Here is a 12,302-nt window from a genome sequence, read left to right as displayed (position 1 = left end):
TCATCGAATGATATGTCCATTTTGAAAATGACAGATGGCGAAATCTTATCCATTTAAAACTTTATCCAATTTAAAGTTGATTTAGACAACCCAACTTATAAATAAAATAATATTAATATTCATCTTCTTCATATTTAAAAACTAAAGAATAACATTCATTTTCTTTACTTTCAGAATTTAAAGGATAACATTTTATTTTATTTCTCAAACAATAACAATCCTATAATAATTATGAGACAATAACTAATTGATACAATATAATATTGAGTAGCATTGATAAAAAAATAATTATTATAATTTTATAATAGTTATGATCTCATAATTATTATAATATAATAATAACTGATATTGATAAAAAGTAAATTATTTATACTGTAGTAACTATAATTTATGTATTATTATAGAAATTCATTTATGTAGTTCAAATGTCCTTCTCCATTCTCCTCTTCGGGGAGGCCATTGCCATTGCCATTGCTGCTTGCTTGTGAGTCTAAGCTCACTATTGACTCGTGAGTTTGCAAGTCCTTTCTAGCTTATGTCTATCTCATGAGCCCATTTATTTATATCCACAAGCTCGATCGGGGCTTAACAATGAGATTGTTGACTATCTATGAGTTAGTTATAAATTGTCTACGAGTCCATTGATGGTCATGAGATCGTAATTATTAAATCAATAACTATTTTTTATATTTTCAATTGTTTACGAGTCGATTGACTTAGACATTTAATTGGATTAACTTTATCTTAGTCGATCAACTAACCAATTAATCTTCGAATATAAACATTCTATTCGCTTTGCCTATATTTCAAATCTGTTAACTTTCTAGTCCATTTGAAATCAAACTAAATTCCAATACTTTGATGTGAATAATTTGAAGATTTAGTATTATTATAAACAAAACAATAAATTAGGGATTAAAATGAAAACTTCCCTATTTTTAAAGTTTGTTAATTTGTATATATATATGAGCTATCCTCTCTGAAACCTGTGACTAACAGGCGCCACTGCTCTGCTCACACGCCTCGCTTCTGCTTCTGCTTCCTTCTTCTTCTACCTTCGTCTCTGCCCTTTTCTCTCCTTCACCGGAGATCCATCCATGTCGAAAGCGAGGCTCGAGCGCATCGCCAGCCTGCGAGAGAGGGTGGAGGACACTCTCTCGGCCTACCGCAACGATCTCGTCTCCCTCCTCTCCAGGTACTTCCCACCCCCTCTCCTTCTCTTCTTACCGTCTGAACCCTAGATTCATCGATCGATTCATACTTTTGATTTCTTGCGTCCCTGAAACCTGGCCTGTTATCATCAGGTACGTGAGCCAGGGGAAGGGATTGCTGCAGCCCCACCACCTCGTCGACGCCCTCGCCGAGCTCGGCGACGACGCTGGGTCCAATCTCTCCGACGGCCCGTTCTCCGATATCCTCAGATCCGCGCAGGTACTCATCTCGTGCCTCTGATTCTTTTACCCTCTCTCGATTTCGATTCGGTTTGCTAAGCGATTCATGGAAACCTAACTGTCAATTTGATTCCCCGTTGATAAAATTAGTTTTTCTCTCTTACTGTTAATGTCGCTTATGGATTGCCACTTTGTTCTTTCGCCTTCTATATTTCGATCCGCCTTTGCTTGATTCCTGGAAACTTAAGTCCTCTCTATCGTGAGCTTTCCAGTTGAGATCTTAGTGTTGCTTACTTGCTTTCGCTTATGGATCGCTCCTGATTTGGGGATCGAAATTGAAATCAGGAAGCAATCGTTCTTCCGCCATTCGTGGCCATCGCGGTCCGTCCTCGACCTGGCGTTTGGGAATACGTCCGCGTCAACGTCCACGAACTCAGCGTCGAGCAGCTGAGCGTGTCTAACTACCTTAAATTCAAGGAAGAACTCGCAGACGGAAGGTGAGATGTTGAATCCTTCTAGTTCAGGTTGCGTTCTCTTCCGAAGCTGATGTGAGCGCGTGTTTGATTTCATTGAACCAACGAACAAAGCCATGGCGATGAATACACACTGGAGCTGGACTTTGAACCCTTCAACGCATCGTTCCCACGGCCGAGCTGGTCGTCGTCCATTGGGAACGGGGTGCAGTTCCTGAACCGGCATCTCTCATCCAGCATGTTCCGTGACAAGGACTGCCTGGCGCCGCTGCTCGACTTCCTTCGGGCGCACAGGCACAAGGGACACGTAAGGCTAGCAATAGATGAGCTCCTAGGATCTCTTTTAACTCAATTTATTTATTTATATCTGTGCATGAATCGGGCAGGTGATGATGCTGAACGATAGGATACAGAGTTTATCCAGGCTGCAGTCCGTTTTGGGGAAGGCCGAGGAGTATTTGTCTAAGCTTCTGCCAGAGACTCCATTCTCAGAGTTCACCCACAAGTAAGAAAAATATTACATTTTTTTTTTCATTATTAGTGGAAAGCTGTGGTCCCTCTCTGGGACCCCGTCCTGTGTTTGATGCTTATAGATGTGGTTCCGGATGCATCTTTGCATGGTCTACAGTCCTTTAGTTTTAGTCTAGTGATAAGTGAAATAAATTAATTTTTAATTAAAAATTATGGTGTTCTCCCACTTCACTTTTCTCCTCCAGAAAAAAATGGTTGCTGTCTTGTTGATTTTAAGGAAACTTTTATATTACTTTTCTTAACTAATTAATATTCCAGTTGCAACTTGAATTACCTAACAAAGTTAAAGATATTTTCTATGTTATTTTTCTGTATTTAAGTAGATAAAAGTGTTTTATATTCTCTATTGATCTCCATATGAGATTATTTTTTATTTTAAAAAATTAAAAATTTTCCTACTGATTCAACCAGGTTAAAGATTTCTTAAAAAATATGTCCTGATGATTTTAAAAACAGTAGCACCCTTTTTAATTTTAGGACTTAAAATGAAGTTACTTGTTAACTTTGTTAACTAGTATTTTTTTCTGTTGAAATGTTAACTGTTGAATCTGAAAGGGGGCACTCGTAGGTGGAACACTCCTCCATTCTATATGTGTTCCACACTAAATCTATTCTACAGATTAGAACTTATATCGCGATGACTGTTTATGTTTGATGTATGCTGCTCAAACTTCAGTAGGAATACACTAATCTTCATTTACGAAGTTGATTAAAGTTCAACTCAGCTCGTGTACAAGTTTTGGTTGATTTCTTTTTCAGGCTGCAAGAGTTGGGCTTGGAGAAAGGGTGGGGTGACACGGCTGGACATGTTCTGGAAATGATTTACCTGCTTTTGGATATTCTTCAAGCTCCTGATCCTTCGACTCTGGAGACATTTCTAGGGAGGATCCCGATGGTGTTCAATGTGGTAATTTTATCTCCCCATGGTTACTTTGGCCAAGCAAATGTATTGGGCTTGCCAGACACTGGAGGACAGGTAATGCTTTTGTTTCTTTGATAACGATTACCTTTTCTCGTATTCTACTTGATTGTCTACCAACAATTCGATTCTTATTACTTGTTTGGTTTATAAAAATAATTATTCTATTTTGTATAGATTCCTATTGAATAAGCACTGTTACATTGGGTTGTAAAAATAAATACAAAATATCATTTTCTGTAGAATTATGATTTGCGTTTGAAGTAATTATTTTTTTACTACTTTCAAGAATAATTATTACTTTCTATCCTCTTTTTATTAATAATACATTTCCTTACTCTATTCAACTTTTTAAAAATATATATTATGGACCTGGCGGGAAGCACTTCAGTGTGGGTGCACTGGACAGGTTGAGCCCATTGGTGTAGTGAACCAGAAAAGCCAAACGCATTGTGCAGGTTGTGCGACATAAATGGATTGGTCAAATTAGGATTGAGATGGTTAGTTTGGTCAGCTGAGCAAACCAATTGGGTCGAACGGGTAGAACAAACCAATTAGGTCAGGTAGGTCTAACTTGCCAAATGAGTCAGAATGGGTTGGAATGGGCTGATTCAGTCAGCTAAATTGATCAAAAGAAGTGAGTGGATGGGCTACACTAACCAAGCTAGTGTATCGGACGAGTTGGTCAAATCGAGCAACCAGATTGGTCAGACCATTTTAGCTGAACAGGTTGATTAGGTGAGGGGTAAGTGGTTTGTTGGGTTGATTGGCCAGTGAAATCAGAAGGTACAGACCAACAGACAGTCGGCTTGATCGATCCTGGAGGAGAGATTAGCATGTTACTTGGGCTGACCAAAATTCGAGTCAACGAAGAAAATTTATCATTGTAAAAGCTTACTGCTTATTTGTTCTTTATAATATTTTCACAAATCAAATATAAGAACAATAGTTTCATTTCTATTTCATCCATAAATTAGATTAAAAATATTTCTATTCTATTTCTTCTACTCCGTTTTTAGTATCAACAATTACTCATTCTATTCCCTCCACCAAATGCAGTGATCATCTATTGCTTTTCAATTTCCTTTCTCCTGAATAATTTTCTTACACTTGTCATGCAGATTGTCTATATACTAGATCAAGTTCGTGCTTTGGAAAATGAGATGGTTTTGAGAATCAAAAAGCAAGGGTTGGACATTGATCCTAAAATCCTCATAGTAAGTGCAATTGTCTCTTGTTTTTGCCCTTTTGCAACTCAAGATTTGTATGCGTGGTAAATTCTCGAATAAAGGTTACTAGGTTGATTCCTGATGCGAAAGGGACTACATGCAATCAGCGACTTGAAAGAGTCACTGGAACACAGCACACTCAAATCTTGCGGGTTCCTTTCAGGACTAAGAAGGGGATCCTTAAGAAATGGATATCAAGGTTTGATGTTTGGCCGTACTTGGAGAAGTTTGCCGAGGTAAAATTTATGAGATTTCCTTTTTTATTTGTTACATATGGCAAATGCTATGATTTCTTTGCACCTTCTAAAGTTTAAACCTGCTTCTTCAAAATGTAAGATCGCTTGACATGCCCCTTCTGAAGTTTAAAAATCTAGTCATTCTACCCTCAGCTATTAGTATTGTAAAACTACTTGATGAGAGATAATTTAACGGTGTTTTATATTAAAACTTTAGAAGGATATTTTGAAAAGGTATCTTTGTAATTTTTTATGTATATATAAAAAAATAATAGGGAAGCATTTAGTTTAATTTTTGTTTATTGGGTAATTCAGTTATCACACGCGCCTTTTAGTTGATTTTTACAAAATCATGCCTGGTTAATTGGTTAATCATAATTCTTCTTGTATTTTACGCTCGTTCTGAGCCATATAAACCCATGCAAATTGATTGGACATCATTAGGATGTGTGGAAGTCCTTAAAATGATCATTTTAGACGTAAAATGAAAATTACGCCACAAGTTAATTTGAAAATTAACTTATAAATCACTTTGCATTAATTAAACTTACGAGAATTTATTCTTGTATTGGTGTTTATCTATTGTTATGCATCATTAGGATGAGACCCCAAGATGTGCATTTTTGGTGTAAAGAAACTTAAACAGCCAATGTCTAACGAAAATTATGTAGCAAGTTAATTCTAAATTAGCTTGCAGAAATCATCAGCATAGTAAGTTGATAATAGATTTTTGAAGTAGAATATGACAGCGAGGAGTATGATTCGATAAAAAAAACTAATTTACTAGGCATAATTTGGTAAAAACCAATTAATAACGGATGTGACATGGTAAATTCCCCTTGTTTACTTCCGGTTCGTTACTTTGAATTGCTCATTTAAACAACACACTGATTGTCAACTTATTCCATCACTAGGATGCAATAAGTGAAATTGCTGCAGAGTTGCATGGAACTCCAGATCTAGTCATAGGAAACTACAGTGACGGTAATCTAGTCGCTTCTTTGCTAGCTTATAAACTGGGAATCACCCAGGTAATGCTCGTATTTAATACATCTCCATCGATTATGCTTTCTACAAGTATTGTGAAACAAATTTGTGCAAGCAGTGCAACATTGCTCATGCCCTAGAGAAGACAAAGTATCCAGACTCAGATATATATTGGAAGAAATATGAGGAGAAATACCATTTTTCATGCCAGTTCACTGCTGATTTGCTTGCTATGAACAATGCGGACTTCATCATCACCAGCACTTACCAGGAAATTGCTGGAAGGTACTTCTTTCCCTTGAGTGTTTCATTGTTTCAACTTTGAAGTTTGCCTTTTAAAAATCAAGTTTAAGGTTAGAAGTAGAACCTAAGGTTCTATGAATACGAGCTAGTCGTCCGCCGACCTGATCTTAGTTACGTGTTCAACCCAATATGAACCAAATTTCATAGCTGTGATTTGATTTTTGTTCGAATGAGCTTTATATGCCCTAGATTCCCTGGTCTATGAAAGGAGAGGCAAATCACCTCCTTCTATCTCCATATGTTCATGGATGTAGTTTCTGAGTCGTTCAACTTTGTGGAAGATGTGGTTTAGTAGGCCTCAATTGCTAGATTAGAAAATGGCTTGGGCTGATGAATTGTTGCAGTATTTATACATAGAAATACCATTCTCAGGTGTTCTCAGTTCGGAGCCACCAAGTCTAGCTGGTTCGGGTTCGATAGAGTGGGATTAAATCCGAGAATATCAGAGCGATTTGTTGGGAAGAATGGATGATGTTATCTTTGTTGGGTCATTTACATTGCCTTTTATTGGTCTCGTATAGTATTGTCAAAGTGTCCATTTGTTAGGCAGTTGACATAGGCTTTGTAGGACTGTAATGTGAAGAATATCTCTTTGTGATCCGTTCAACCTAAGCATTGAATACGAAGGTCCTATTAATTCTAAGGTGACCTTTTACTAATCATTCATGTAGGAGCACTGTTACTTCCTAGTGGCCATGGTCCTAATCGAAAATTGTGGTTCGGGTGACAGTATATCTCTAGTAACACCCAGAAAAAAATGGTTCGACTGAGTTCCAAACAATATTGAATGGCGTAAGATTTGTGACTCTTTTGGATATTTATCATTTTTATGCTTTCGTTTCTTTGTGTATTCAAGGCTTTCCCTTCTCAAATCACGTAGGAGGAAGTTTAATTCCTCATAGGAAGTAGATACTAGAACTATGATTATTTGTGGTTGATGCATGGTGTTTTACTTTATCTACCCTTGTCCAGCAAAAACACGGTAGGGCAATACGAAAGCCACATTGCCTTCACTCTCCCTGATCTATATCGTGTTGTCCATGGAGTTGATGTTTTCGATCCCAAGTTCAATATCGTCTCCCCTGGAGCAGACATGGGCATTTACTTTCCATATTCTGATAAAGAGAGACGGCTTACCTCCCTCCACGGTTCAATTGAAGAATTGTTGTACAATCAAGAACAATGCGATACACATATGTGAGTATATCGCTAAACAAGACAGAATGTCAATCTGGCGAGGTATAGTTAATACTATTAGTACTAACCAACCATTGATGTTTATTATAGTGGTCGGTTGGATGATCGAAGCAAGCCAATTATTTTCTCCATGGCAAGACTTGACCGAGTGAAGAACATAACGGGCCTGGTCGAGTTGTTTGCTAAAACTGCAAAACTGAGAGAGCTGGCGAACCTTGTGGTGGTTGCTGGATTCACTGATGCTAAGAAATCCAATGACAGAGAAGAAATCCAAGAGATTGAGAAGATGCACCAACTCATTGCAAACTACAACTTGTTCGGCCAGTTCCGTTGGATTTCCGCCCAAACCAATCGGGCAAAGAACGGGGAGCTGTATCGCTACATTGCCGATTCTGGAGGTATCTTCGTGCAGGTGAGTTTTTTGGTTGACAAATGATTTCTAGCTCACAAGACTTTGTTCTAACTTGTCACTCTTTTTTGCACCAGCCAGCATTCTATGAAGCTTTTGGTCTCACTGTTGTAGAGGCCATGACTTGTGGCCTCCCAACCTTTGCTACTTGCCATGGAGGTCCCGCGGAGATTATCGAACACCGAGTATCAGGTTTTCATATTGACCCATACTACCCTGATCAAGCTGCTACATCCATGGTCGACTTCTTCCAAAGCTGCAAGGCAGACTTTACCAACTGGAAAAGAGTATCGGATGGAGGATTGAAACGAATTCAAGAGAGGTCTTGTTCCTCGTATCTGCTTCTTATCATATCTAGTCTTTCATTGCTACAATGACATTGGTGGATCTTCAGGTATACATGGCAGATCTATTCAGAACGACTAATGACACTCGCTGGGGTTTACGGCTTTTGGAAATACGTTTCAAAGCTTGAAAGGCGTGAGACACGACGATATCTCGAAATGTTCTACATACTGAAATTTAGAGACTTGGTAAGTTCGACTCTACACAATTACAAAATGCCCTAAAGATACAGTATGATCCATTTTTCATCATAACACTTCTTCCCATCAAAAGTTAATCTCATATTAAACTTGTTTTTTCATATTTACTTTATTTGTTGTTTTTTTATGTCAGGCAAAAACTGTTCCTCTTGCTGTTGATGACGAGTAATTAATGCCGTGTATGAATTACAAATAAGCATGTGACTGTGCGATCAGGATTGATTACTGAAGCTTTGGTTTCTTGCACTAACTCCTAATGTGATCTAAATAAGCTACTGCAAGATGCATCAGGTAAGTAAACGTTCCTAGTTATCGACTTACCGCCAGCTGATTTCCGATCATTTCGCATCATATTATTATACGAATCCGCAGGGGAGGCATTTAGATCTCACTTATTAGTGTTTATTTGGGCACCAATTAATGTTTGAAAATCAAATAGATATAGTAATTGGTTCAGACAAATGATGCATTAGTAAAATTATGTAATCTATACTTTCAGAGATTTAATTAGCATATAAAATAATAATTTGGATATATATTTTAGTCCCATATCTTGAAAACAAGCAACCCGTGCCATCAATTGTAGCCTCTTCTGGAAGAAGCACAAAAAATGGCAAAAAGTTAAGAACATAAATAAGTGGAATGGCCATGTTTCAGTGCTCTCAATAATGCAACCTCCGTTGGCCTCATTCTCCAAGTGGTTGAAACACTTAATGAGAACATAATGGCCCAGAGCCACTAGGTGGGGTGGGAAGAAGATTTAGCCTTTTATTTTATTCGGATTAAATAAGTTATAAAATATAGCTATTTTTCCATCATCCTTGCTTTGCATAAATGTGTTCAAGGAAGGAGAAGTCTATCGTCATCAACTCGTGTGTTTGTTCTTGTACTTATTATTGTTTTACTCTTATCCATTTTGTCCTTGGAACTCCCGATTTCCCAATTCAGGCAGAAGCAACAAGGTTAAACCTTGTTCCTGTTATTTAATATCAAGTATATGGATCTTATCCTAGTTTAGATCATCTTACACATTTGTTCTATGCAAAATTACATGCCTCAGAGATTTAAGTCTCAACCTTCTAATCTAGACTTGAGATCACTATGTAGATAAACATTCATTTGTCTGGCATATAAGATAAATTCAGAACACAACTTCTACACCCTTAGAAGTTGACGTTTAGAATGGTATTGTAGCATCTTAAAAAAAAAAGGTTGTCGTTCTTGTTGAAAGTTGAAAATTAAATCACCACATCATCCTTTCATTAAGTGAAACAATAGTGTCACCGATGGGGGTTAAAATGGCATGAGGGGGCATTTTGACAACTTTAAAACTCTATACGAGTCATTTTATGTAAATATTAGGGAGTGATTATTGATCTTCTTCTTCATATTAATTACAACGTTATGAAAATGAGATCCAACAAGTTTAACAATAGTTTTCTTTAGTTACACATTAATATAGCATACATATGACACACCCTTCAAAGTGTAGTGTTTTTTTGATATGAGTGAAACAGCTCCTAGTTCATTCTAAAAGTTATACCTTAAAAATACCCTTCATACTAGTTTTGTTCATGGGCTCAATAAATGAACTCACTATAACAAGCTTTCATGTAAGGGAAACCTATCTAGTCTATGTTCCTCAACTATAATTCATACAAGTAAAGCTATTTATTTAACAAATATGCCATGTTTAAGGGTCAATAATTTGACTGATTTATGCAACGTTGGAATAGAATCGAATACACAAGTTGGAGTTAGAGAATAATTACTAGACAGAGTTGGGGGGTCGTCGCTGCTCGCCTCGCCTCGCCTCGCCTCTGCTTCAGATCCGTTGCTGCTGCCGAGGGAAAGAGCGAGCTCGAGACAGGGGGAGTTTGGGAAAAGAGGAAGGAGGGGTTCCTACCATATCCGGACGAGAAAGAGGAAGAGGTAAGCGGAGAAGAAGAGGGCGAAGGATTTGGGGGAGACGGCAGCGGAGGAGAAATCGTAATGCGAGGGCGGAGGAAGGCTGGAGTAGTAAAAGGGGAAGTAGGGCAAGAAGGGATTCGGCGGAGGGTAGGAGTAGCCGCCGCCTCCGCCGCCGCTGGATGGTGGAGGGGGAGAGTAGTAGTAGAAGGTCGATCCCGGTGCCGACGGCGGCGGAGGGCACTGGGGGATCTCCGGAGGTTGGGGAGGAGGCGGCGAAGGGTAGTAGATTTGCTGGCAAGGGTTGTCGCAGGAGGCGCACATAGTGCAGGGAGTGCCGCCGTCCTTGGCCACTGCCCTCAATGCGGAGGCAACCGGAGGCAAGGCGGCCGACCAACGGACGATAAGGAGGACGAGGAGGCGGAGTAGGTGAGGTGGAAGAATCGCCGGGGCGGAGCTTCTCTCCATGAGTTGGTGGTATTAGAACCAATATGGATGTAAAGGAATAAACTTTATTGATTGTGTTGCATCCCTAAACGATGTCAGTGTTTTAAAAGGCGTTCCGGAGGCGCGCCCTGGGGCGAGGCGTTCCAATACTGCCCTTGGGCGATGGAATAGGGCGTAAGTGTTGTGAGGCGTACGCCCGAAACTTCAAGGCGTTCGCTTGGGCGTTGGGGCGAGCCTTAGTTTCGTTAAAATAAATAATTAAACAAGTTATTTATTTACAACAAAACTGCATAGCGCAGTTGGTTAGTATATTTGACTTTAGATTAGAAGGTTGCAGGTTCGATTCTCATTGTTATGGATTTTGTAAAAATTTTTCATTCCTTACAAAGAATTTAAATTAATTCAGCAAATAAACAGAAATATTTTTTAACACGATCATTATAGTACTTCACTGACTTACTAATTTAGGCTGGGCCTTATTTCCATTTAAAATTAATTTAGGATTATTTACTTTTTCAAGTGACTAATGCTTCTTAAATTATTATTTGGAATTGTATAACGATAGTTTTGTATTTATATAGTTTTTCTTAATTTTATCTAATTTTATTATATCTATTTATATTTTTAAAGTATTTTTTATAATATATATCATATTTTTATATATTTAAAAATTAAAAATTTATGGGGCTTACGTCCGACGCCTCAGGGCTTTCGCCCCGTGTGGGCAGATGGTAAACGCCTCGCCCAACGCCTTCGCCTTTTAAAACACTGAACGATGCAATATATAGAGGTTTACATAAACCAGGTCAATTGACCAATTCTAAATTAACGGACAAAATCTAAAAATAATAATTAATAATATTAAAATTACTTAGCCTCTATTACCCCCCGACAAACTTAACGGGAGATCTTTGACGTTGAGTTTGCATCTTAGCTTGCCGAAATGTTGTCCGGATAATGGCTTAGTAAAAATATCGGCAATTTGATCTTCTGCTGAGATGTATGAAACAGACAATTGTTGGCTAGCCACACGCTCTCGAACAAAGTGAAAATCAATCTCAACGTGTTTCGTACGAGCATGAAAAACCGGATTTGCTGTAAGATATGTTGCTCCAATATTATCACACCAAATTTTCGGTGTAGTCTTTGAGGCAAGATGAAGTTCTGAAAGAAGTGATTGAATCCAAATAAGTTCTGAAGTTGCATTAACTATAGCTTTATATTCAGCTTCAGTGCTTGAACGGGATACAGTGGGTTGCTTTTTCGAATTCCAAGAGATAAGATTCCGGCCAAGAAATATTGCATAGCCACTGGTAGAGCGTCTATCTTCGGGAGAACTTGCCCAATCTGCATCACTATAGGCATGTAAATCTCGTGATGAGTTGCGATATAAAAGAAAACCATGTAGAATAGTGCCTTTAAGATAACGAAGTATTCTTTTCACACTTTCCCAATTTTGTTCGGTGGGAGCATGCATGAACTGACAAGCACGATTGACTGCAAACGTGATATCAGGACGTGTAATAGTCACATACTGTAAAGCACCAACGATACTTCGATAGATCTGGGGATCAGACATCGCTGAGGTTGAAGATGATGTGACAACGGTATTTGTAGCCATCGGCGTAGAGACCGGTCGTGCTCCATCCATTTTAGCCTTTTGAAGAAGCCCAGTGATATATTTGGTCTGAGAGAGAACATAACCTTCTTCATGCGGAATAAGTTCA

General features: G+C 38.4%; 2 protein-coding genes across 3 annotated transcripts; one reads left to right on the top strand and one right to left on the bottom strand.

Moving 5' to 3' along the window:
- Window positions 1-1,008: 1,008 nt before the first annotated feature.
- On the top strand, window positions 1,009-8,540 carry LOC141844575 (sucrose synthase 4-like). Of its 2 annotated transcripts, none has more exons than XM_074732617.1 (15): window positions 1,009-1,195; window positions 1,305-1,431; window positions 1,737-1,888; window positions 1,979-2,171; window positions 2,251-2,369; window positions 3,155-3,371; window positions 4,436-4,531; window positions 4,606-4,779; window positions 5,694-5,810; window positions 5,912-6,051; window positions 7,042-7,266; window positions 7,357-7,678; window positions 7,753-7,997; window positions 8,070-8,208; window positions 8,354-8,540. In XM_074732617.1, exons 1-15 carry the CDS (start codon window positions 1,098-1,100, stop codon window positions 8,387-8,389), a joined length of 2,400 nt encoding a protein of 799 aa, XP_074588718.1. In that variant the 5' UTR covers window positions 1,009-1,097; the 3' UTR covers window positions 8,390-8,540. The 2 variants fall into 2 exon arrangements, with proteins under 2 accessions (XP_074588718.1, XP_074588717.1); XM_074732616.1 differs by having other exon boundaries at window positions 5,885-6,051.
- A 1,582-nt stretch (window positions 8,541-10,122) lies between these two features.
- LOC141844596 (uncharacterized) lies at window positions 10,123-10,596 on the bottom strand. Its single transcript, XM_074732641.1, has one exon. The coding sequence runs from the start codon at window positions 10,594-10,596 to the stop codon at window positions 10,123-10,125; it is 474 nt and encodes a 157-aa protein (XP_074588742.1).
- Between the last annotated feature and the right edge of the window lie 1,706 nt (window positions 10,597-12,302).

The sequence above is a fragment of the Curcuma longa genome, chromosome 13 (genome assembly GCF_044706935.1).
Source record: "Curcuma longa cultivar G26 ecotype Majalengka, Jawa Barat chromosome 13, ITB_CL_G26_1.1, whole genome shotgun sequence".
NCBI lineage: Eukaryota > Viridiplantae > Streptophyta > Magnoliopsida > Zingiberales > Zingiberaceae > Curcuma > Curcuma longa.
This window is presented reverse-complemented; position numbering and strand designations above follow the sequence as displayed.